This window comes from Acipenser ruthenus, chromosome 4 (assembly GCF_902713425.1).
Source record: "Acipenser ruthenus chromosome 4, fAciRut3.2 maternal haplotype, whole genome shotgun sequence".
Classification (NCBI taxonomy): Eukaryota; Metazoa; Chordata; class Actinopteri; order Acipenseriformes; family Acipenseridae; genus Acipenser; species Acipenser ruthenus.
In genome coordinates, this window is record NC_081192.1 from 104,849,214 (window position 1) to 104,872,487 (window position 23,274).

The 23,274-nt window shown below is 42.3% G+C and overlaps 1 protein-coding gene across 5 annotated transcripts in view; it reads right to left on the reverse strand.

The window, feature by feature from the left end:
* The window catches only part of LOC117400354 (dipeptidyl aminopeptidase-like protein 6), a 279,665-nt gene that overhangs the window by 87,324 nt on the left and 169,067 nt on the right, over positions 1-23,274 (reverse strand). For all 5 annotated transcript variants that reach the window (XM_034000187.3, XM_034000189.3, XM_034000186.3 and 2 more), the window contains exons 2-3: positions 15,367-15,481; positions 12,880-12,975 (exon numbers count right to left, since the gene is read on the reverse strand). In XM_034000187.3, the coding sequence (XP_033856078.1) occupies positions 12,880-12,975; positions 15,367-15,481 (211 nt within the window). The remainder of the gene's footprint in view (positions 1-12,879; positions 12,976-15,366; positions 15,482-23,274) is intronic.

Genomic DNA, 23,274 nt, shown 5'->3' on the forward strand with positions numbered 1-23,274 from the left:
AATTTATCAGCTCATTTAAATGTGTAACGTTGAGGTTACTCCGTATTTGCAAGACTAACCCATGTTTTATACATTGTATTCTGCATTCCAGCATGTGTCCTTGAATGCGTACTCAGGTATGTAGAGTTTGCTCATTCCACAATGCTTAGAATGCACACAGTGTATGGGCCCTTTCTCAAAGCATCTTGAATTATTAATTTATTAATTTCTTGGCAGACGCCCTTATCCAGGGTGACTTACAATTGTTATAAGATATCACATTATTTTTACATACAATTCCCCATTTACACAGTTGGGTTTTTACTGGAGCAATCTAGGTAAAGTACCTTGCTCAAGGGTACAACAGCAGTGTCCCCCCACTGGGGATTGAACCCACGACCCTCCGGTCAAGAGTCCAGAGCCCTAACCACTACTCCACACTGCTGCCCATACGCGTTGCTGTATTGAAATTGTACATATCAACATCAAGAAAAAAGTAATTGAAAATCAAAAACTCCTAGCCCTAAATTATCAAAGCAATCGTCTCAATTAGGAACCAAAATAAGCAGCCCTCACTGTTTAGGGTCTTTGTGGCCCACCCTCGAAAGTCAATGGAAGCCAAACCCACTTACTTGTTGATACAGAACAGATGTATTTCAAAAGGGGTACCAGTCAACTCAAACCAAGCACTGTCGGACACAAAGCAAATCGATCATAAAGTGAACTCAGATTACTGTGAAATCAGAGGTAAGTCCGGTCACAATCACAGTCACAGTCACAATATATATACAACACATGGACAGGTGTTTCACTTTTAATTTGCCTGCTGTCTTTGTACAGTTTAGTGAAATTCGGATTATTTTTCATCAGTGGTCTGACCATACACACAGTAATCTGAGTGGACATACCTCCGATTTCACTTAGGTCTGAGATGTTTAGGCTGACCTGGTTTTAGGACAAGCTGACTGTGAACCATTTCAAAAACCTTTGTTACAAATTCGGGGCTAAAACATGAAAGTATAACGTAGGGTGCAAAAATGTAAACTGAGAGATTAAATCCTACGTGTATTTAAAACAATTATGGCATTTCTCTTTTCCATAGAGTTTAAGAACAAAATACAACAATTCAGTCAAGCAGCTCATTACAACACAACTGTCTGCAGGGAATTCAATCAATGGCACTCTCTGACCTTAGTCTCACGTTGATAATGCAAACAGATCTTGTGTGAGACCGAGTTGAAGACTTCTGGAAATGGTCTTTAACAGCTAACATGAACCTTGCAGAGCTTCAGTGATGGGATGAAAAACAGAAAGGAGATAAGAACTGGGGACAGTTTTAGTATGCTTTTTTTTTTACAGAATAAAGCATTTACAAAGAAAAGATAATGACATGTTGCAATCCCTAACTAAATTAAAAGCAGCGTGATGCTGTTTGTTGCAAAGTGGGCAAAAGAACAAACTTGATTCTGTTAAGCCTTGGTATCTATTTCTTCAGAACCGCTCTAAATGAGCAGAGAATGTTTAGAAAAAAAAAGTTCTATCCAATTACAGTACGTTCACAGATTTTTAAAAACATTCATTTGAATTTACAGACTAAAATAAAGAATTATATTTCAAGTCCAATTGATTATAGTTAGTGGGGGAAAAAGGCCCATTGGAAGACCCCCCCCCCCCCTCCCCCCTCCACTCTGCAGAGCTGGTGTTATTATTATTTAGAATTCATAATAAACAATGTAAGAGGGGTTTTATATTCAGTAAGTATGCTCTGAGTGAATGTCTCTTCCAGTAATGTGAACATTATGTAGCATTTTGGAATCTTAAAAGCTGTGCATAATATCATACTATCATATCATATCATATTTTTTCTCTAGCCATCATATGTAGGCTCAATGATACCATAAAGTATTCACACAAATCCTAAAAACAATGACTCATCCATCAGCAACAGTATCTGACTTGTATCCAATAAGGAAAATTAATGGCGCTACACGACTTGTATAGTGATAAACACACAAACAAGCTAGCTGGTTTCAAGAAAACAATCAAAGAATGTGTCAAAAAGATTTGCTGCTTTATTAAAAAAAAAAAAACTAAAACAAAAAAAACATAACACAAATCATACAGCATGCATATTATATATAATGGTTATAAATAACACACCTACCCAATATCCTGCCTACTACACACTGTAAACTCATAGCAGGGCTGAATTCTTACCTCTTTATTCTGTAATGAAAACGGTTCCATTGAATAAATCAGCACGTATCAGTTGTTTTAGACAGGAGCTGCATGCAGTGATTCATACAGCTGACACAAATCAGAACTCACTGATGGTTTGCTTAGCCATGATAGAAGCTGTCACTGAAGATGCAGTATCAGTGCTGAGATTTTACAGGCTAACCCACAGTGGCATCTTCACTTTCTTCCCTCTAAGTCTACAGCTTTCCTTGCAGTCTTTAAAACCCATTAAAGGGAGCCGCCTTGTGGGTCTCAGATTTGGGTCAAGAGCTTTCCATTGGATGCCCTGATCCACACAGTGGTGGGTCTATAATATACCTGCTGGAGATTCTCACCTGGACCCCTGTACTGATCTCGTTACTCACATTACTACATACAATAAACAATACAGTGGAATCAGGGTCATACATTTTAATATCCACCACTGTGTATCATTAAAACAGACCCTACTGTACTAAATAAACAATACAGTGGAATCAGGGTCATACATTTTAATATCCACCACTGTGTATCATTAAAACAGACCCTACTGTACTAAATAAACAATACAGTGGAATCAGGGTCATACATTTTAATATCCACCACTGTGTATCATTAAAACAGACCCTACTGTAATAAATAAACAATACAGTGGAATCAGGGTCATACATTTTAATATCCACCACTGTGTATCATTAAAACAGACCCTACTGTAATAAATAAACAATACAGTGGAATCAGGGTCATACATTTTAATATCCACCACTGTGTATCATTAAAACAGACCCTACTGTAATAAATAAACAATACAGTGGAATCAGGGTTATGCATTTTAATATCCACCACTGTGTATCATTAAAACAGACCCTACTGTAATAAATAAACAATACAGTGGAATCAGGGTCATACATTTTAATATCCACCACTGTGTATCATTAAAACAGACCCTACTGTAATAAATAAACAATACAGTGGAATCAGGGTCATACATTTTAATATCCACCACTGTGTATCATTAAAACAGACCCTACTGTAATAAATAAACAATACAGTGGAATCAGGGTCATACATTTTAATATCCACCACTGTGTATCATTAAAACAGACCCTACTGTAATAAATAAACAATACAGTGGAATCAGGGTCATACATTTTAATATCCACCACTGTGTATCATTAAAACAGACCCTACTGTAATAAATAAACAATACAGTGGAATCAGGGTTATGCATTTTAATATCCACCACTGTGTATCATTAAAACAGACCCTACTGTAATAAATAAACAATACAGTGGAATCAGGGTTATGCATTTTAATATCCACCACTGTGTATCATTAAAACAGACCCTACTGTAATTTGGCATAATGTGCTTGTGACAGGGCCAGGAGCCCTGTACAAGAAAAGGGGGCAGGGCAAAGCCCTACCATAAATGTATTGGTTTGGTTTAGTTTTGTTATTTAAAAAACAAATGTATTTGTTTTTTTTTAGACTGGGGTACTCCTCTGCCCCTGTGCAGTTTATTATTTTGTATTATGATTTATTTATTGTATTTGTGTATTTAAATGACGGCGTAGTCGTGCATTTGTTTTGTTATTTTTATTTTGTGTTCTGGCAGAGGCGAGGTCGGCAGCTCGTCCTCTGCCAATAGTAATTGAAAACCTCGTGCAGATGGTGGCCATCTCCCAAGATAATTAAGTGATTAATTTTTTGCTAATTGGGAGACGGTCACCTGCATATAAGACTGCAGCTCTCTGCACTCTGGGTGGGTGTTTGGAGGAGTGAACGAGAGCGGAGGAGACAAGAGAGAAATCAAATCAAATTGAAAAAAAATCTAGGAACAGTGAAGGCGATTTGCCCAGTCTGAACTGGATCATTTATTTGTTATTGTATTCGTGATTTTTGTTTTGTGTAACCTTTTTGTTTCACTCTGTGAGCAAGTATTTTTCTTTGAATATTTTTATTTTCTTTTTGTTTAAATAAACAGCGCCGCAGCGTCTTTTGCCCTGCAGTACATACTTGTTTGTTTTCTTCCTGTATCTGGCCTGACGTCACCTCTCTGCCAACCCTGTCACAGTGGTATACAAGGGCAATATTGCTCTATGGAACTACATGAACAGTTTGATCCGTTCTTCATACTGTATGCATCAAACATCATTCATTCATTCATTATTATTATTATTATTATTATTATTATTATTATTATTATTATTATTATTATTATTATTATTATTATTATTATGTTTTATATTTCCCCAGCCTTAGCCACACAGATTATTTACAGGGTTTTATAATCCAGGGCTGGCAATGGAACGTGAAACAAGCAATGTGATTGGCTCTTCAGGGCGTCCATACACGTTGAATATATGGACTTCTCGGGGGTTGGATTATAAATGTCACAATGCCCCGAGGCGTCCATATATTCAACATATACGGACAGCCTGTCGGGCCTTATTGTATTCATATAACATTAGATCGAAAGCTTTACATATCAAGGTCAGGTTTAACCACTCTAATAAGCAGCTACTACTGAATCCAGTGCAGCAGAGTTTAGGAATGATCTTATCAAATCAAAACAATACATATAAATTACCCGATCGAGCCTGACCTAATCAATCACAGAATACATAAGTGTACTGAGTATGAAGCTGTAGTAGGTGTGAGGGTAGCAGCTTTGCAAAGCACGGTGATGTCTAATTTATCATTGAAAAATTGAATATGTACAGTACAGGTTAATGATAAACACATGAAAAGCACATGAAAGAATGTGAGTACCAATGCTAACTGCTGGGATTTTGCGTATCTGAATTTGTGTATGCACGAAAACTGATAGCAGTTGCAACTAGTCTTTGTGAGTTGCCTTGGATAAAGGCGTCTGCTAAATAAACAAATAATAATAATAATAATAATAATAATAATAATAATAATAATAATAATAATAATAACTATAGCACACCACCTTAATAAATTCACTTTTACAAAAGTGCCATATATTTCTAGGGTGTTATGGAAAAGAAGTGTATTTTTTCTCTTAGAAATTACTAATTCTTATTTCTGTCAGGAAAAATAAACAGTTATATTCCCTATGGCTCCAATTTGCTGGTTAATTACTCATGTGCTGTAAAAAAAACTGACTGTGCTCCCCTGTTTAAGTCAATGTACCTCCACACTAGAGTCTGTAAGGGAAATTTGCATTTTGTGTGTACGTGTCTGTTATTTATTTACTTATTTATTTCATTCTTTGAGCTTCCTGAGTGGCGTGTTGGGTGACTGAAACAGGGTCAATGGTATATTACAAGAAAATGATGACATCACTGTACCTCTGATATATCTAACAATTTGATTCTGTTCATAGCTGTAAAACATTTATTACAGATTTCCAATGAGTTTTAGTTCCCTGAAATATTTTTTTTTATTAAGACATAAAAAGTACTAAACTGTCATATTGTTTTGACTTTTATTAAGTGTGAAGCAAACAAAAACATTCACCAAAATGATAGATGAGATGTTTATTTAACACAAAGAGTTGAAAGTCAGGCAAAAATAAAATAATAATCAAAAGACCAAGTGTACTGGTTGAGCCACACTCAATGTGCAAACTCCTCTGAAGAATAGAAAGCAGAGATACTGCTGTTTGATTTAAGACCTTGGCTTGAGAATATGTACATAACAAAAGATGCTGTACAATGGCCAACTCAAGTTACACAATAGATGACTAAATCAGATATTCCAAAGCAGTCTTCCTGGGTAGACAGATCATGACTGATTGAAACAGCTGTAAGAAGTATTTTTCTATTCTGATCACAGGGAAATACCTTAGGATAAAATGAAAAGGACCTCGGAGAGGCTTTGTCTGCCTCATTATACTGTGAAACGATATACATGCACCTTACTAATGGCATCATTGTTGCATTCCCATTTGTTTTTATCAATTGAGTCATATAAAAGTGGGTGTGAACATTGACATCAGGGGCTGATTATGTAAGGCTGATTATGTAAGGGATAACACACGACAGGGCGTGGGTTGTGTTGCATTAACATATGGCTGTGGTTGGGTTGGAGTGTTTTATTTCTCTTTTTAATCATGAAATAATGTAGAAAAGTATTGAAAAAAGGTAACTTCCCCCTCTAACTGCACCCAGTGCAGAAATATAATAATAATAATAATAATAATAATAATAATAATAATAATAATAATAATCAAAGAACCTAATAACAAGAAAAGTACAAATAAGTATTCCTAAGCCTTGGTTTGCTCTACTTTAATGCCAACTGGTCCAAGGCCAATCTAAATAATGATATCTATCTTGAATTCTTTCATTAAGGACACGCAGCACATTTAAATCACTGAATCTAGTATTATTTTCAAAGTAGTCAAAGTTATATTTCATAAGAGGGTGTGACAGTCTGGCTCGCAGTGGTGAGGGTGATGACGTCACGGACCAGGAAGTAACTGAATCACAAACAGTGGATGGGCGGGTGAAGCTGAGTGCAGTAGCACTCAGCGTATTTATTAACAAACAAAATATTAAACAAACCAACAAAACACAAAACAAAAGGGCACGAGGGCCAAACGAATGAACAAACAAACAAGTAAGTGACGTGCTGGGTAATCCAGCACGTTTTAGCAATTGTTTTCCAAATGTGGCTTTCTCTCCTCTCTCCGCTCTCCCGTACTCTCCTCTACACTCTCAACCCCAAATGCAGAGAGCTGCAGGTTTATATACTCTGGCCGAGGGATTTAACTAGTTGGTAATTATCTTATTATCCCCCGGCCAGAGTCTGCACGCGTTTGGTAAGGATGCATGACTGTCAGCTATTTAAGTAATCAGTAGCTGATCAGCCATGCATCCTCACGGGGTTTTTAAATAATAATAAAAGACGCGGCGCTTTTACCCGCGCCGCAAACAAAAATACAAATAATAATAAATAGGGGCGGGACACTCCGCCACACATGCCCCCCCTTGTGCGCAGCACACATGGCCCCAACGGCCACCTCCCCCCTCAGTCTTAAAGTCCCGGAAGAGGGGGAAGCAAGTTACTTCTGGGGGGTGGCCATGGTGGAATCTCTGGCACCCCCCCATTCTTCGTGGCCGGCAGCTCCCTCTTCCGGGGCTCCCGCCACACTCTATCCTGCCGCGAAAGTGCGGCTGGGGAAGCTGGTCTCCTGACCTCTCCCCCCTTCTTCATGGCTGGCAGTTCTCCTCCGTGGGGCTCCGACCACATGATCTCCAGCCGCGAAAGTGCGGCTGGGGGAGCTGGTCTCCTGACCTCCCCCCCTTTCTTCATTTCTGGCAGCTCCGGCCATCGTGTAGCGACCCCAGGCAAAGCAGGATCCCTGGCGACCCCAGGTGAAGCCGGACCCTCGACGACCCCAGGCGAAGCAGGATCCCTGGCGACCCCAGGCAAAGCAGGATCCCCGGCGACCCTAGGCGAAGCCGGACCCTCGACGACCCCAGGCGAAGCAGGATCCCTGGCGACCCCAGGCGACGGCAGCAGCAGCGGACCCTCGGAAGGCGACGGCAGCAGCGGCGGACCCTCGGAAGGCGACGGCAGCAGCGGCGGACCCTCGGAAGGCGAACTCGGGAGGGGAGCCCCTGGCCATGGAGGCGGCATCGGGAGCTCCACTTCTCCCTCGTACCCTGTGTCCTGTAGAGAACAAAAGGCAGCCCCAGGCGATGCAGAACAGCCATCCCCAGGCAATGGCAATGGTGGGAGGGGAAAGCAGTCCTCCCACAGCGGCTGAGACGGAACCAGCAGGTATTTACCCTCTGCTGGTGGAGCTGGGAGTGGCAAGCAGTCCTCCCACGGCGGCTGAGGCGGAACCAGCAGGTATTCACCCTCTGCTGGTGGAGGTGGGAGGGGCAAGCAGTCCTCCCACGACGGTTGAGGCAGAACCAGCAGGCATTCACCCTCTGCTGGTGGAGGTGGGAGGGGCAAGCAGTCCTCCCACGACGGTGGAGGCGGAACCAGCAGGCATTCACCCTCTGCTGGTGGAGGTGGGAGGGGCAAGCAGTCCTCCCACGACGGTGGATGTGGAACCAGCAGGCATTCACCCTCTGCTGGTGGAGGTGGCGGAGGCAGAGGCAGCTCTTGCTGCTCTGCTCCTGGTGATGGTGGAGACAGAAGCAGCTCCTGCTGCTCTGCTCCTGGTGGTGGTGGAGACAGAGGCGATGGGGCGGATGCTGGCCACTCAGAGGGAGGCTGTGGCGGTTCTGGCTCCCTCTGCTGTGGCGGCTGGGCTGGTGTGTGCCGTGCTCCCTTCAGCAGCATAAATAGAGGCTGCTGGGGAACATCAGCATCCTGCCCTTCTCCCCCCCAGAAAAATTCAGGGGGTTGAGCCTGTAACTCCTCCCCTTCTGGCTCTTGGGACTGCAGCTTGGGTCCTAAGGCTGTGGAAGCGCAGACTTCCACCTCTTGGGCTATGGACGCACCGACTCCCCCCTCTTTGGGCTGTGGACGCACCGACTCCTCCCTCTTGGGCTGTGGACGCACCGACTCCTCCCTCTTGGGCTGTGGACGCACCGACTCCTCCCACTCGGACGTAGGACGTTCGGGCTCCTCCCACTCGGGCGTAGGACGTTCGGGCTCCTCCCACTCGGGCGTAGGACGTTCGGGCTCCTCCCACTCGGGCGTAGGACGTTCGGGCTCCTCCCACTCGGGCGTAGGACGTTCGGGCTCCTCCCCAGGCTGTGGAGGCGAAACCAGCAGGCATTCTCCCTCTGCTGGTGGAGACGGTAGCGATGGCTCCTCTCCCTCTGATGCTGGAGACGGTAGCGATGGCTCCTCTCCCTCTGATGCTGGAGATGGCAGCGATGGCTCCTCTCCCTCTGATGCTGGAGACGGTAGCGATGGCTCCTCTCCCTCTGATGCTGGAGACGGTAGCGATGGCTCCTCTCCCTCTGACGCTGGAGACGGCAGCGATGGCTCCTCTCCCTCTGCTGGTGGAGACGGTAGCGATGGCTCCTCTCCCTTTTGTGCTGGAGATGGCAGCAATGGCTCCTCTCCCTCTGATGCTGGAGACGGTAGCGATGGCTCCTCTCCCTCTGATGCTGGAGACGGCAGCGATGGCTCCTCTCCCTCTGGCGCTGGAGACGGCAGCGATGGCTCCTCTCCCTCTGGCGCTGGAGACGGCAGCGATGGCTCCTCTCCCTCTGGCGCTGGAGACGGCAGCGATGGCTCCTCTCCCTCTGGCGCTGGAGACGGCAGCGATGGCTCCTCTCCCTCTGGCGCTGGAGACGGCAGCGATGGCTCCTCTCCCTCTGGCGCTGGAGACGGCAGCGATGGCTCCTCTCCCTCTGGCGGTGGAGACGGTAGCGATGGCTCCTCTCCCTCTGCTGGTGGAGACGGTAGCGATGGCTCCTCTCCCTTTTGTGCTGGAGATGGCAGCAGCAGGGTCTCTCCCATATCCGCAGCCAGGTAGTTGAACACCATGGCTGCGATGTCTGGGAGGGAAGCTGGGTGGTGTTGCTGTTCCCAGGCCTCCCAGCGCTCCCCATCTCTTGCCCACAGGAGGTTGATCACAGCAGGGAGGGCGTCCACGATATCCCTCTCAGGCTCCGCCAGCCAGTCCCAGATCCCCTCTGAGGAGAGTGGACCAGTCCGCCTCAGAGGATGCAGAGGCAGCTCCTGCTCCTTTCCCTCGGACGGTGGTGGTGGAGGTGAAACCAGCAGGTATTCTTCCCCTGCTAGTGGAGCCATTGGCTGTGGACACTCGGCCTCCCCCCTCTTGGGCTGTGGACGGACCGACCCCTCATCCTCCGGTTCCTGCTCTGGGCCATCCTCCTCCCATATGTGCGCAGGATGTGCGCAGGATTCAGACTCCTCCCTCACCTGCCATGGAGGGGGTTGGTCGGGTGCTACATGCCCAACCTCACCAATGGCAAAGCACCATTCCTCACCCCTCAGACAGGTGAGGCAGACGTCCAGCACAGCAGAGACCCGGCGGGACTTGCGACCAGCCCCGCGCTGTTGCACCTGCTGCTGCTGTTTCCTCCTTCTTCCCATTATTTAGTTTGGGAAAAAAAAAAAAAAAAAAACGAACAAACAAAAAAAACGCACTTTTCTGTCCTGGTCCGGCTGTTGGAGGCGTTGTTTGTCCCACGCTGGACACCATATGTGACAGTCTGGCTCGCAGTGGTGAGGGTGATGACGTCACGGACCAGGAAGTAACTGAATCACAAACAGTGGATGGGCGGGTGAAGCTGAGTGCAGTAGCACTCAGCGTATTTATTAACAAACAAAATATTAAACAAACCAACAAAACACAAAACAAAAGGGCACGAGGGCCAAACGAATGAACAAACAAACAAGTAAGTGACGTGCTGGGTAATCCAGCACGTTTTAGCAATTGTTTTCCAAATGTGGCTTTCTCTCCTCTCTCCGCTCTCCCGTACTCTCCTCTACACTCTCAACCCCAAATGCAGAGAGCTGCAGGTTTATATACTCTGGCCGAGGGATTTAACTAGTTGGTAATTATCTTATTATCCCCCGGCCAGAGTCTGCACGCGTTTGGTAAGGATGCATGACTGTCAGCTATTTAAGTAATCAGTAGCTGATCAGCCATGCATCCTCACGGGGTTTTTAAATAATAATAAAAGACGCGGCGCTTTTACCCGCGCCGCAAACAAAAATACAAATAATAATAAATAGGGGCGGGACACTCCGCCACAGAGGGTTTTAAAGTACTGTTACAAAGGCTCAGTTAAAGAAAGCACATATGCTGATCTTTTGTTGCTGGTATTCTCTGTACATAGCTAATGAGTGCTGCAGTTGTAGCCTAGCACAATTGATGAACTGCAGGAAATACAATGCCCCTTTCCTTCAGATATGACTGTTAGTTTTGTAGCTGTAACGGGCAGTGTTGTGTGATACGCTGCCGTTACGGATTCAGATACGACTGTTAGATTTGGATTCAGATACGACTGTTAGTTTTGTAGCTGTAACAGGCAGTGCTGTGTGATACGCTGCCGTTACGGATTCAGATACAACTGTTAGATTTGGATTCAGATACGACTGTTAGTTTTGTAGCTGTAACGGCAGTGCTGTGTGATACGCTGCCATTACGGATTCAGATATGACTGTTAGTTTTGTAGCTGTAACGGGCAGTGTTGTGTGATACGCTGCTGTTACGGATTCAGATACGACTGTTAGTTTTGTAGCTGTAACGGGCAGTGTTGTGTGATACTCTGCTGTTACGGATTCAGATACGACTGTTAGTTTTGTAGCTGTAACGGGCAGTGTTGTGTGACATGCTGCTGTTACGGATTCAGATACAACTGTTAGTTTTGTAGCTGTAACTGGCAGTGTTGTGTGATACGCTGCTGTTACGGATTCTGTCCAGTCCCCTGTCGGTGAGATGAGATGAGGGTTGTAATGATATGTGATCATTTATAAATGAGCCCTTGTGCCTTAATATAAAAGGAAGTGGTAATTGTTAGATATTCCCTGGAACAGGAAGCTGACGTAAGAACATGGCTGACCTGTAACATGTTTCTGAAGTTGACTAAATAAAAACAAGTTCTATTTAATTTCACAGAATATTTATTGAACCCAACAACATAACGTAACAGGTAATCGCTCTAACACCATGAATGCAGATGAGCCCGCCTCTTTTGCATTGTGGTTAAGACGCTTGCTTGAGGTGTGCCGGTTTGCGCCCATTCTCCGCACGGTTACATAACCACTTAAAATAGTTGGAGAAAAATCTGAAAAATGTTTTACATCAAATGTAAAATGCATACATTGTAACATTATCCATCTCATCTAAACCCCTTCCAATTTAAAGACTGCCACCTTCGAGATTATCACTTCAGTGCTCAAACTGGATCTGACATTAATCTGATTGTAATTTAGCAAAATGGGTGAATGTGTGCGAAATGCAGTACTGCTATTCTCAGTTGCAGTCTGTAACAGGGGGTCTTAGTACCTGCTACTTTAATTGTGGGTGTCCGCTGAATGATGAGAGAGAGACAGAGGGATGCAGCTGACAATGCCACTCAGGCGTCACGATTTTATTAAAGTAAACAAAATGTTATGACAGGTGGCTGCCACTAGGGTACCAGCAATGATAGCCCTAGTGCAGGAGGACATACACAGACACAGCGTAATAAAAATAAGAGCTAAAAAAAATACAAAACAAAACACAGTGAGAAACAGCTAAAAACAAAAGTTTGCCACACACTGGCTTAGCGCTGCTCCCACTAAAAGGGAGGTCCCGCTCCGGAACCTACTCTTACACACTAAAATAAACTGGGGTGGGATCAAAATCCCCTAAATTAATCCCTATACAACTCACTCACACTGGCTCTCCACACAGTAGTGAGGCTGCATGCTTGCTGAAACAAAAACCAACCGAACTGGCTTTCCAGCTCCTTTTTTATACCATGTGGCTGGGCTTAATTGATCATCAATTAGTCAATTAAGCCCCAGCCACATTCTGCACATGGATTTGGCAGAGTTGGATTTAACCCCATCCCTGCCAAACTTAAATTCAAAACTTCACAACTTTATTTATAACTGCAAAAACCTGCCATATCTAGTGCACATTTATTCTATATATATTTTTAAACTATACATACACACAATACAATACAATACATTATTTACACGTGCAGGGCTTTTGCCCTGCCACACAGTCCCACGAGGATTTCACTTTTTTATTCAAATTAAGACATGTGACTTACTAGTGATCCACTTGGCTTCTGGGTCATGGATCTTGAATTTACTAAAGACATCTTCCAAAGTCACCTTCCCCTTGCGTGCCAGATTGTCATCCTCACCTGCAAATAAAACAAAGTAATATTAATTGCTACAGTATTTTGTAATGAAGCACTGAATGAAATGTCATATAAGATTCAAAGATTCATAAAACACTGCTGTTTTTTGCTGATAATAAAAAAGTGTGTCCTCCCAATAGTGGCAGATAATAAGATACATTCATAAGATGTTTCATAGTTCAACATCAGCCATGATGGAACTCAATACATAACTAACTACTCCGACATTTATAATAAGCAAGGCACATATCAGACAATTCATATCTAAATCTAAATGTGTTTTCTACAGCTGACTGGAGGCCATTCTTTGATTCAACTAGTGCTGGTAGAAAACTAAGCAAACGCTCCTTTTTAAAAAGCATTAACACATCACTAATTTTAAAGGCCTAAATACATCAAAATGTAATTCTAAAGCCGAGGGAACACAAAGCCAATTTTTCAGGAACAGTTGCTTGAAATCTGGTTCCAGGAGACTGGGAGACCTAGTTTGAGGCAACTGCTGTATCAAATCCCGAGTCTCCCCTGATGTGCCATGCAGTGGCCTGAAACCTAGTCTCATGAAACCACGTTCCAAGCCACAAAGTGGCTTTGTGTTCCCTTGGCTTTACATTCCTTTGGGAACTGTCTTGCATGGCAGTATCTCGAGGGAACTGTTTCAACAAGAAATATATTGCTACTGTTAACCTCTATATACAACAATTACCGTCTTGTTATACAATTTTGTTCTTGATTCAAGAAACACACACACACATTTTTGGATTAAGAATATGCCACATATTAGTTTGACAACACAAGAATGTTTCTATTGAGTGGTTTATGCGATTTGCTTTTATGTAGTGCTTTCGTTGTTTGAGAGGTGTGAGAGTTCACGGTTCTGCTGGTTGACTTTCTGGACATCTTGTTAAATTATGTTTTGTAATATAACAGCTTATTACCAAAGAAATACCTGTCCACACTACCTAAATAATGTACGTCAACACATTATGAAAATGTAATACAATCAAATCATGCTTTCAACATGTGTTGATGGCGCACGGTTATATTTACCTTAGGTTATTGTGTAAGTGCATACCACTTAGGTAAACAATGCTCTTTACTTTCATCTTATTTCCTGACAAACAGCACAGGAAATAAAACAACGCAGACAGGGAACAGTTTCTTAACTGGCATTGACAACAACAATGTCATTACCATGTGTCACAAATGGAATAATCAGGAAAAGCAATCTGCTCAGAAATGCAGCTGCTCCTCCCTAAATCATGCGCCTGGGCTCTGCAGAGAAGCTGTCCCCTGAGGGCATACAGCTTTCTGTAACCCTGAGCCACCCTCGGCAAGGCTCAATTTCGTTTTGAACAACATTTGCATAATTGTGAACAAATATGGTTTCATCACCCTGTTTAATTCTTTTGGATTTCCAATCCTTCCTAAACCAAAGCCTGCAAACTCATTTATAGTAATGTTGTCTCTCTACTACACTTACTGACTTAGGCATGAGCCTGAAGTGATACAATGCTTAGCCACCCCTCTATAGCATTATTTTTTAAATTCAGTCTCACAAGCCAGAATTTTTCATATGCAATACATTATGTGTTGCCAGACAGGGGGAACACAGTGTTTTGTACAATAAATTGAATCTAGTTACATAAATAAATTAGCTTCTCTCATTTAAAAAATGCTTGGGCATTACAGGATTAAAGTAAGGGATGAAGAGAGCAGGCCCTTCTGATCTAGGTCTTTGTTCCATCTGAACTGAATCAGCTTCCACCCAGGTCATGTTTGCTCACTGAAAACACTTGCTGCAAGGCTGTACATGGAATCTTTGATTATTATTATTTGTATATAGAGACTAGGGTGTGTGAACTATGCATCAGCTGCAGAGTCACTTACAATTACGTCTCACCCGAAAGACGGAGCACAAGGAGGTTAAGTGACTTGCTCAGGGTCACACAGTGAGTCAGTGGCTGAGGTGGGATTTGAACCGGCGACCTCCAGGTTACAAGCCCTGTTCTTTAACCACTGGACCACACAGCCTCCTATTATCTTCAAGATATAACACATCATCCAAATGCAATGCCTTATTTCAACAATTACAAAAGTTAAACAGTTGCATAGGATATCAAGAACGATGTTTTCTATGCTTAAGCACTTGCGGCACAGATTCAATATTTCAAAACTCCCAAGGTTACCTACATCTCTGACCATGAGTGAAGCTGTTGTTTTGTGCATTAATAAAAGCAACTCTACATTTCCTCAAACATGTCCAGATGTATATATTTTCTGGCACATTGCATATTGAATATCTAGCCTCACAATGTGGTCATTTTTATTGTTAGTTAACCAAGTGTGAAGAGGAAAAAAATGCAACATTAAAAGTATGGCACCTGCTTACACTACCTGGAGTTAGAAGAATGACAGAGGTGACAATCAGGGAACAGATGACCAGAATAACAAGCAGGGCGATTGCAATTCCTTTCCAGTTCCTCTGCGGAGGATTGCTGCCCACCAGCTCCTGTAGGGCAAACATGTCAATCAGGTTATTCAAGGACAAGCCAGAAATCACTAAACAGTCAAGGGCAACAGTAATCAGCAGCAAATAAAAGCCACAGTGACTGAGTGCTTACAGCGGCATAATGGAGATTGATAACTAAGGCTTTACAATGCATGCTCTTACCTCTTGGCAGGCTAAGCCACACTTTTGCTTCATATCCTTTGTTATTTTCATTGTTTATAGTTTGTATTGTACTTTATTCGAGGGTATGCAGTGCCACAATGTAGCAAAAATTTTTTAAAAAGTTTGTTTCCACTTCCTTTTCCTGTGGTAAAGGTCATTTTCCAATGTTTAGCCAAAGCACATTGTGAGTTTGAAACAGGTACCAGGAAGAACAGTTCAAGTTTTCTAAAGTAGAACTATAAAGTGGGACCTAATAACCTGATTATCCCAAAAGAAAGTAATTATATATATATATAACGAACCAGAGTGAGAGGCCACTCTGTTACAATATATATAAAATAGAAATAGATGAAGATGAAGCACAAAAACAACTGCACCAGTGCTAATGCTGCTAATGTTAATAAAAGTAAAGAAATGTGATTTAAAAGCCTTGGTTATTACAGTCACTCCTAGAATCAACTGATTCAAAGAGCTGCTAAAGTCGTATTTTCATAACCGTGGTACACAAACAGCCCTCATATAATTAGCTACACAGTGGCCGTATTTAGATACAACACTGTTTAGATCATCTGAGAGCTGTCACGTTATTTCAGTGCTACCAGCTACAGCTACCTCCTGTTAATTACTCCACATTTTAATGAGACAACACACAGCTGTGAAAAGTATACAAGTGCTTCTATGTTGTTATAACCATGAATAGGCCAAAGTGCATCATACAGTAAGACGGTAAGAAAAACTATATCAAGTACAGCTACTAAAGCGTTCAATGCATGTGCTTTTAGAGAACTCATGCACGGGTCCTGAAATATTCCATCCTAATTGAACGGAACTACAGTCTACAGTTTAGAGAACTCATGCCCGGGTCCTGAAATATTCCATCCTAATTGAACGGAACTACAGTCTACAGTTTAGAGAACTCATGCCCGGGTCCTGAAATATTCCATCCTAATTGAACGGAACTACAGTCTACAGTTTAGAGAACTCATGCCCGGGTCCTGAAATATTCCATCCTAATTGAACGGAACTACAGTCTACAGTTTAGAGAACTCATGCCCGGGTCCTGAAATATTCCATCCTAATTGAACGGAACTACAGTCTACAGTTATTGAACTCATGCCCGGGTCCTGCAATATTCCATCCTAATTGAACGGAACTACAGTCTACAGTTTAGAGAACTCATGCCCTGGTCCTGAAATATTCCATCCTAATTGAACGGAACTACAGTCTACAGTTTAGAGAACTCATGCCCGGGTCCTGCAATATTCCATCCTAATTGAATGGAACTACAGTCTACAGTTATTGAAGTCATGCCCGGGTCCTGAAATATTCCATCCTAATTGAACGGAACTACAGTCTTCATTAGTTGCATGCTAACAGTAAAACAACCAGCCTTTCCATTGTAAAGCTCATTAAAAGAGATCTTTCATCAAAGAAAAGCGCTTCGGCCTCTATAGGTTCTTTGGGGTTAACAAAGCATATCACAACCAATCGCACAGGCAATTAATGATTAGAAGCAACAGCAGACCTACAGATATAACATTATTTACTGTAGAAGCCACACACATTGTACATTAATGCTTCAATCAAATAGACTGGGAAATCATACACCTGCTGTGACATGGAAGACCACGACTGGTCATTGCAGGAACAAACAATAAAAACTTGATATCCCTCAAATTCCGATTCAGGTCATTCTGCTTAATCCTAACATCAGTGCATTTTGTATAATTTAACATGTGGTGGATAAACTCGATAACCCACAAACATTTTAGTTTAAAAAAAAGCATGTGGTTGTTAAAATGAAGCAAGTACAGGTTATCTGAGCATGGGACGTGCTTGCATGCACACCTAACACATTTCAGCAGCAAAAAGGATGCCAATGCATTGGAATGCAGGCCGACTGCAAGTATAGACGTATGTGAGAAGGATAAATGAGTCTGGTGATTGTGAAAACAGAGGTTAGAAGAATAAGGCTGAAACACTGGTATCCTATACCTAAGTATGTGTTTCTCGAGGGATAGATATGGAACCGAAAGAGACTTAGGGTATCATTAGGCTATTAACATGGGCATTCAAGTTCTTCCAAGACTGTCAAATTGGATCAAAGTGGTCTCCAAAGACTCATCTATGAAACAAAGAGAGAATGAAAAATGGAGCATTGCATTGTGCGCGGAAAATTGTGATATTCACTTACTACTCAAACATATTAGCAATGGCTTAAAAACAGACACATTGAAATAAAAATGCATGTTTATCGTGTAAAAAACAATATTGAAGAAACGCTGCAAAACAAACCTGGGCTTTGATGATGATGATACACTCTTTTCCCTGCAGTTGTGATGCAGTAAAAAGCATTCAAGTCCACTTCACGGTCACGTGCAATTTATCAACAACACCCTGCTTTAGAGTCTATACACTTTCTTGGGCTAAAACATGAGCATGACGTGAGTTTATTGACTAATTACTGTAAAAAAAAAAAAAACAATGCTGACTGTGTAACGGGCTGCGCTGTGGGATGCACTGCAGTTACAGATTGTGTAACGGGCGGCGTTGTGGGATGCACTGCAGTTACAGATTGTGTAACGGGCGGTGTTGTGGGATGCACTGCAGTTACAGATTGTGTAACGGGCGGTGTTGTGGGATGCACTGCAGTTACAGATTGTGTAACGGGCGGCGTTGTGGGATGCACTGCAGTTACAGATTGTGTAACGGGCGGCGTTGTGGGATGCACTGCAGTTACAGATTGTGTAACGGGCGGCGTTGTGGGATGCACTGCAGTTACAGATTGTGTAACGGGAGGCGTTGTGGGATGCACTGCAGTTACAGATTGTGTAACGGGCGGCGTTGTGGGATGCACTGCAGTTACAGATTGTGTAACGGGCGGCGTTGTGGGATGCACTGCAGTTACAGATTGTGTAACGGGCGGCGTTGTGGGATGCACTGCAGTTACAGATTGTGTAACGGGCGGCGTTGTGGGATGCACTGCAGTTACAGATTGTGTAACGGGAGGCGTTGTGGGATGCACTGCAGTTACAGATTGTGTAACGGGCGGCGTTGTGGGATGCACTGCAGTTACAGATTGTGTAACGGGCGGCGTTGTGGGATGCACTGCAGTTACAGATTGTGTAACGGGCGGCGTTGTGGGATGCACTGCAGTTACAGATTGTGTAACGGGCGGCGTTGTGGGATGCACTGCAGTTACAGATTGTGTAACGGGCGGCGTTGTGGGATGCACTGCAGTTACAGATTGTGTAACGGGCGGCGTTGTGGGATGCACTGCAGTTACAGATTGTGTAACGGGAGGCGTTGTGGGATGCACTGCAGGTACAGATTGTGTAACGGGAGGCGTTGTGGGATGCACTGCAGTTACAGATTGTGTAACGGGAGGCGTTGTGGGATGCACTGCAGTTACAGATTGTGTAACGGGAGGCGTTGTGGGATGCACTGCAGTTACAGATTGTGTAACGGGCGGCGTTGTGGGATGCACTGCAGTTACAGATTGTGTAACGGGCGGCGTTGTGGGATGCACTGCAGTTACAGATTGTGTAACGGGTGGTGTTGTGGGATGCACTGCAGTTACAGATTGTGTAACGGGAGGCGTTGTGGGATGCACTGCAGTTACAGATTGTGTAACGGGTGGCGTTGTGGGATGCACTGCAGTTACAGAGTGTCCCCTGTTGGTAAATACACCGATTCAATTTTTTTTTGTATCAGGAGTGTTTTAACAGTTTTTATCAGTTAAACCGAAAATCAGAAGCCCTAATTATAATGTATTTTATAGAACTGATGTTATTTCATAAAAAAATATATATATTTTAGCAAGAATAACTAAGAAGTAAATATATTCCAGCAATATTTACTATCAACAGCATGCAAGTTTTTTGCTGTAGGGCTGCTGACACCAGGAGCTGTAAACTGAATAATTGATTGACTTCACAAGAAGAAATAGCTGCTTACAGGTCAAAAGACATGAACCTTGCACAGGCTGTGTGTTCACCACATGTAATATTATTCATCAAACAAACAGAACACACTCTGCTGGCTGATTAAACCCCATGAGGCCCGATCTGTGTGAATAACTCAGAAAGTCTTGGGGCTACGGTAATCTATTGTGGTATTCTATAAATACGACTGAAAAAAACAACATTAAGCTTTTGGCAAACAGGGAATTATCTATTGCCAAGCAAATAATAAGCAGACATATATTCTATTTTTATATATGCATGTGTAACGGGGAAGAGGCTGGGTATGAACCTGCGACCCTGCACACTGCAAGCAAGCACTTTAACCTCAATGCAAAAGAGCCGGGCTCGTCTGCATTTGTGGTTTTAGAGCTTTTAACCTCATCTCATCTCAGCGACGGGGGACATAATCCGTAACGGCAGTGCACCACACAACACTGCCCGATACACACAGTGGCACCAAAAATAAGGTCCAATTGTGTACTAAAAAAATAAATGTTGCTCACCTGAATTGTTTCTAGGTACAAGGATGATGCAATTGACTGGAATACATGTAGTTCCATTATCCTTTATTGATAATCAATGATAATGTCAATAACAGAATGAATGTAATTATGAGAAATTGAACCACAACCCTACAATGTTAAACTTATTGAGCAGGCCCCTCCTGTAGCATGGGTAACGAAGTAAGCAAGGTGGATGTCAGTGGACCCTCCCCAAGTTCGAAAAGTGTCTGAAAATCAATTGCCACTTGATGGGGTTCCATGGGTATGGCAAAACAAATTAGGATAACATTGTCCACACAATTCAACTGTGTAAGAGATGTGTTGCCAATTGACACAGATGGCACCTAAACAAGAAGCTAGAAAAACAGAAAGCTAACAAAATAAAAGCAAAATAATTTCCCCTGTGCATTTAGTGACCTGGATTTAATGCTTTAAAATGATAATGAATCTGGAAGAGCAGAAGATAATGAAATATGTAATGCTGAATAATCTGTCAAATTCTCTTCATGCAAATTAAATACATTTATCATAGGGTATACCAACGTGAAATCCCTATAGGGGTACCTGGGGCAGTCAACGTCACTGTGACTTCTTATTGGGGAGATTTTTTGATTGATTTGAAGGCCTTGTAGTGTTTTGTCTTTTATTCATATTTGAGCAGTTGCTTACCATCTAAGTTATGGTGCTTTTTTGCTTGACAGTGACACACGTGGCATGTTAGCATGTATACGTTTGTTATCTTTCTAGATCTTTATCAGCACCACTTTACTCATCTATTTCTGTTCTGTCTTAAAAGTGTCTAACTAGATGACACACAGATAAATATATTAGCTGTTTAATTGTGTGTTGGACAGTGGAAGTGAGTACATGTTACAGATCTTTTACTGGATTAGATGCTGCCCCTTAGAGCAGAATCTTCTTTATTTCTACAAAACTGAAGGCAAATATTTATTCTCTCCACTGTCACAAGCTGAAGCTTTGGGAACCATGTTCTTTTTAAGTGTTTCATCAGTTGTACAAAAACACACAAGGCAACACAGCACATTACTGTATATTAAGTTACATGTGTACTGTAAGTATGTGTTTTAGATAAGGTATCACAGCTAAAACCTATTTAATTAAATGATTAAAATAAAACAGTCAAAGAAATCTTAGCAATGCAGGAGTTCAAAAAAGGTCAAATCATTAACATCATTCAAACCCTGGCTAAATGATTGCAGTATTTTTCACTTGTTGCTGTATGCCTTGGAGGCAGCACTAAATCCTGATTAAATGACTGATGAATGAGTTATATACATTTTCTATTGTGCATATACTGTATCATCTTTTGAAATCTTTTTTTTGTTTTTTTGTTTAATGTTTATGTTCAGAGACTTGCTCTGGTCTAAAAGCATGAAGCTATGAATCATAAAAGAATTGCAGCAGCACAGGCATTCATTATCTGGCAGTTTATGAGATTTCACACTTCAGCGCTATTGCTGCAGGGACTGCCTGTATGCTACACAGCACCACAGATTAGGCAGAGAGAGAAGAGATTATCTCCATTCTATTTCCATGGACCTAGGGGCCCTAGTTTATTCCTAAATGAGGAACAATACAGTAAAAAAGCCCTGTAAATTTGACTGAAGAAATATTATGTGCAACACAAAATAGATTTTGAAACCAGCCCGAGCCCAGCTTGGTCATTCATTCTGTGTTATATATTGAAACAACTACGATATAAATGTTCCCAATCCTTGTTAGATTTACCAAGACACGTTTTTACTTGCATTTAAATTAACCAGCACATAGGTCATTTTGTAGTAAGAATATTACTTGTTCTCTTAACTGTCATGTTAGCAACACATATTATGATGATGTCACTTCCTGTATAATTTGTAAAGCACTCATCATCTACAATAATACAACCCCGGAAACAATGATAACGTGTCATCTCCACTCTGTAAACTACTTGAGGGGGATTTCTAAGCTTTGGCACACACACAGTTGTAAAGTAAGTAAAATGGAAATTTCTCTGATGCCACACTGGAATATTGCGGCAATGTGCCCCGCCCCTGTGTGCATTTGTGTGTTATATGTTGTATGTTGCGTGTGTTAATGTTGGTGTATAGTCATTGGTACACGGGATATAAACGGGTCTGTGTTTCACGTGTATTTAAAAATGTAGATTTGTATTTAGGCACAAGGATGGCACAAATCACTTCACGTGCTGGTTAAAATGTAATGTGTGGTCACGGGAGTACGCTATTTTAATTCACGTGCAGTTGTACCGAGACTCCAAAATTGATTGATTAGCTATCGAGTCTCAGTACAGCTGCATAAAAGCAGCACGTTTTCACTCACTCGGGGCTGGGTGTTCGTGAGTGGAGAACGGGAGAGAGAAAGGAGAAAGAATTAAAAATCTAAAGAATAACAATTGCTACAGCGTGCTGGAAGTGCCAGCACGGTACTTGTTTAAACGTTCGTCCGCTTGTTTTGTGTGTTAGTACGTTTTGTTTATATATTTATTTTGGCGTAAGTGCCGTGTCCTGTGTTGTTTGTTACCACCGTTTATTTTCTGATCTGTTTATTTATTAAATGCTGAGCAAAAGCATTCGCTCTGCTTCACCAAACCCCAAGTCTCTGTGTGTTACTTCCTGTTTCTGGTCTGACGTCACCCACTGCAGCCGTCTTTGTGACAAATATGTACGACGAATATTTGTGTTTACATGTTTACATGACATGTTAATAAGCATGCAATGGGTTTTAAGTACTGCAGTGCCTTATCAGGACCAATCAGGCACGATGTCACTCTCTTGAACATGGCATTTTGACATCACACTTTTTGCGATGTGTATTTGTGTGAGTGTGCGGGCAATGTCTTCATACAGGTGTATTTGTGTGTGTGAGCTTGCAATGTCTTCATACAGGATGCATGACTAATAATAAGGCTGTGTTAATTGTAGATTGGCACCAAGCCAGGGCTGCTGTTCTTTAGAAGGGCCACACCTCTGCTATGATGTGCTGTTCACTTTATGGATTTGCAGAATGTGTACATTATAAAATAAACACAATTAACAACATATGGCTTTTCTAAACTTGTTTTCGTTTACAGTATAAAAGCAATCCAATCTCAGCAATCTTGGTAGCTTGGTCACATTTTGTTCCTTTCACCAGGAGGTGG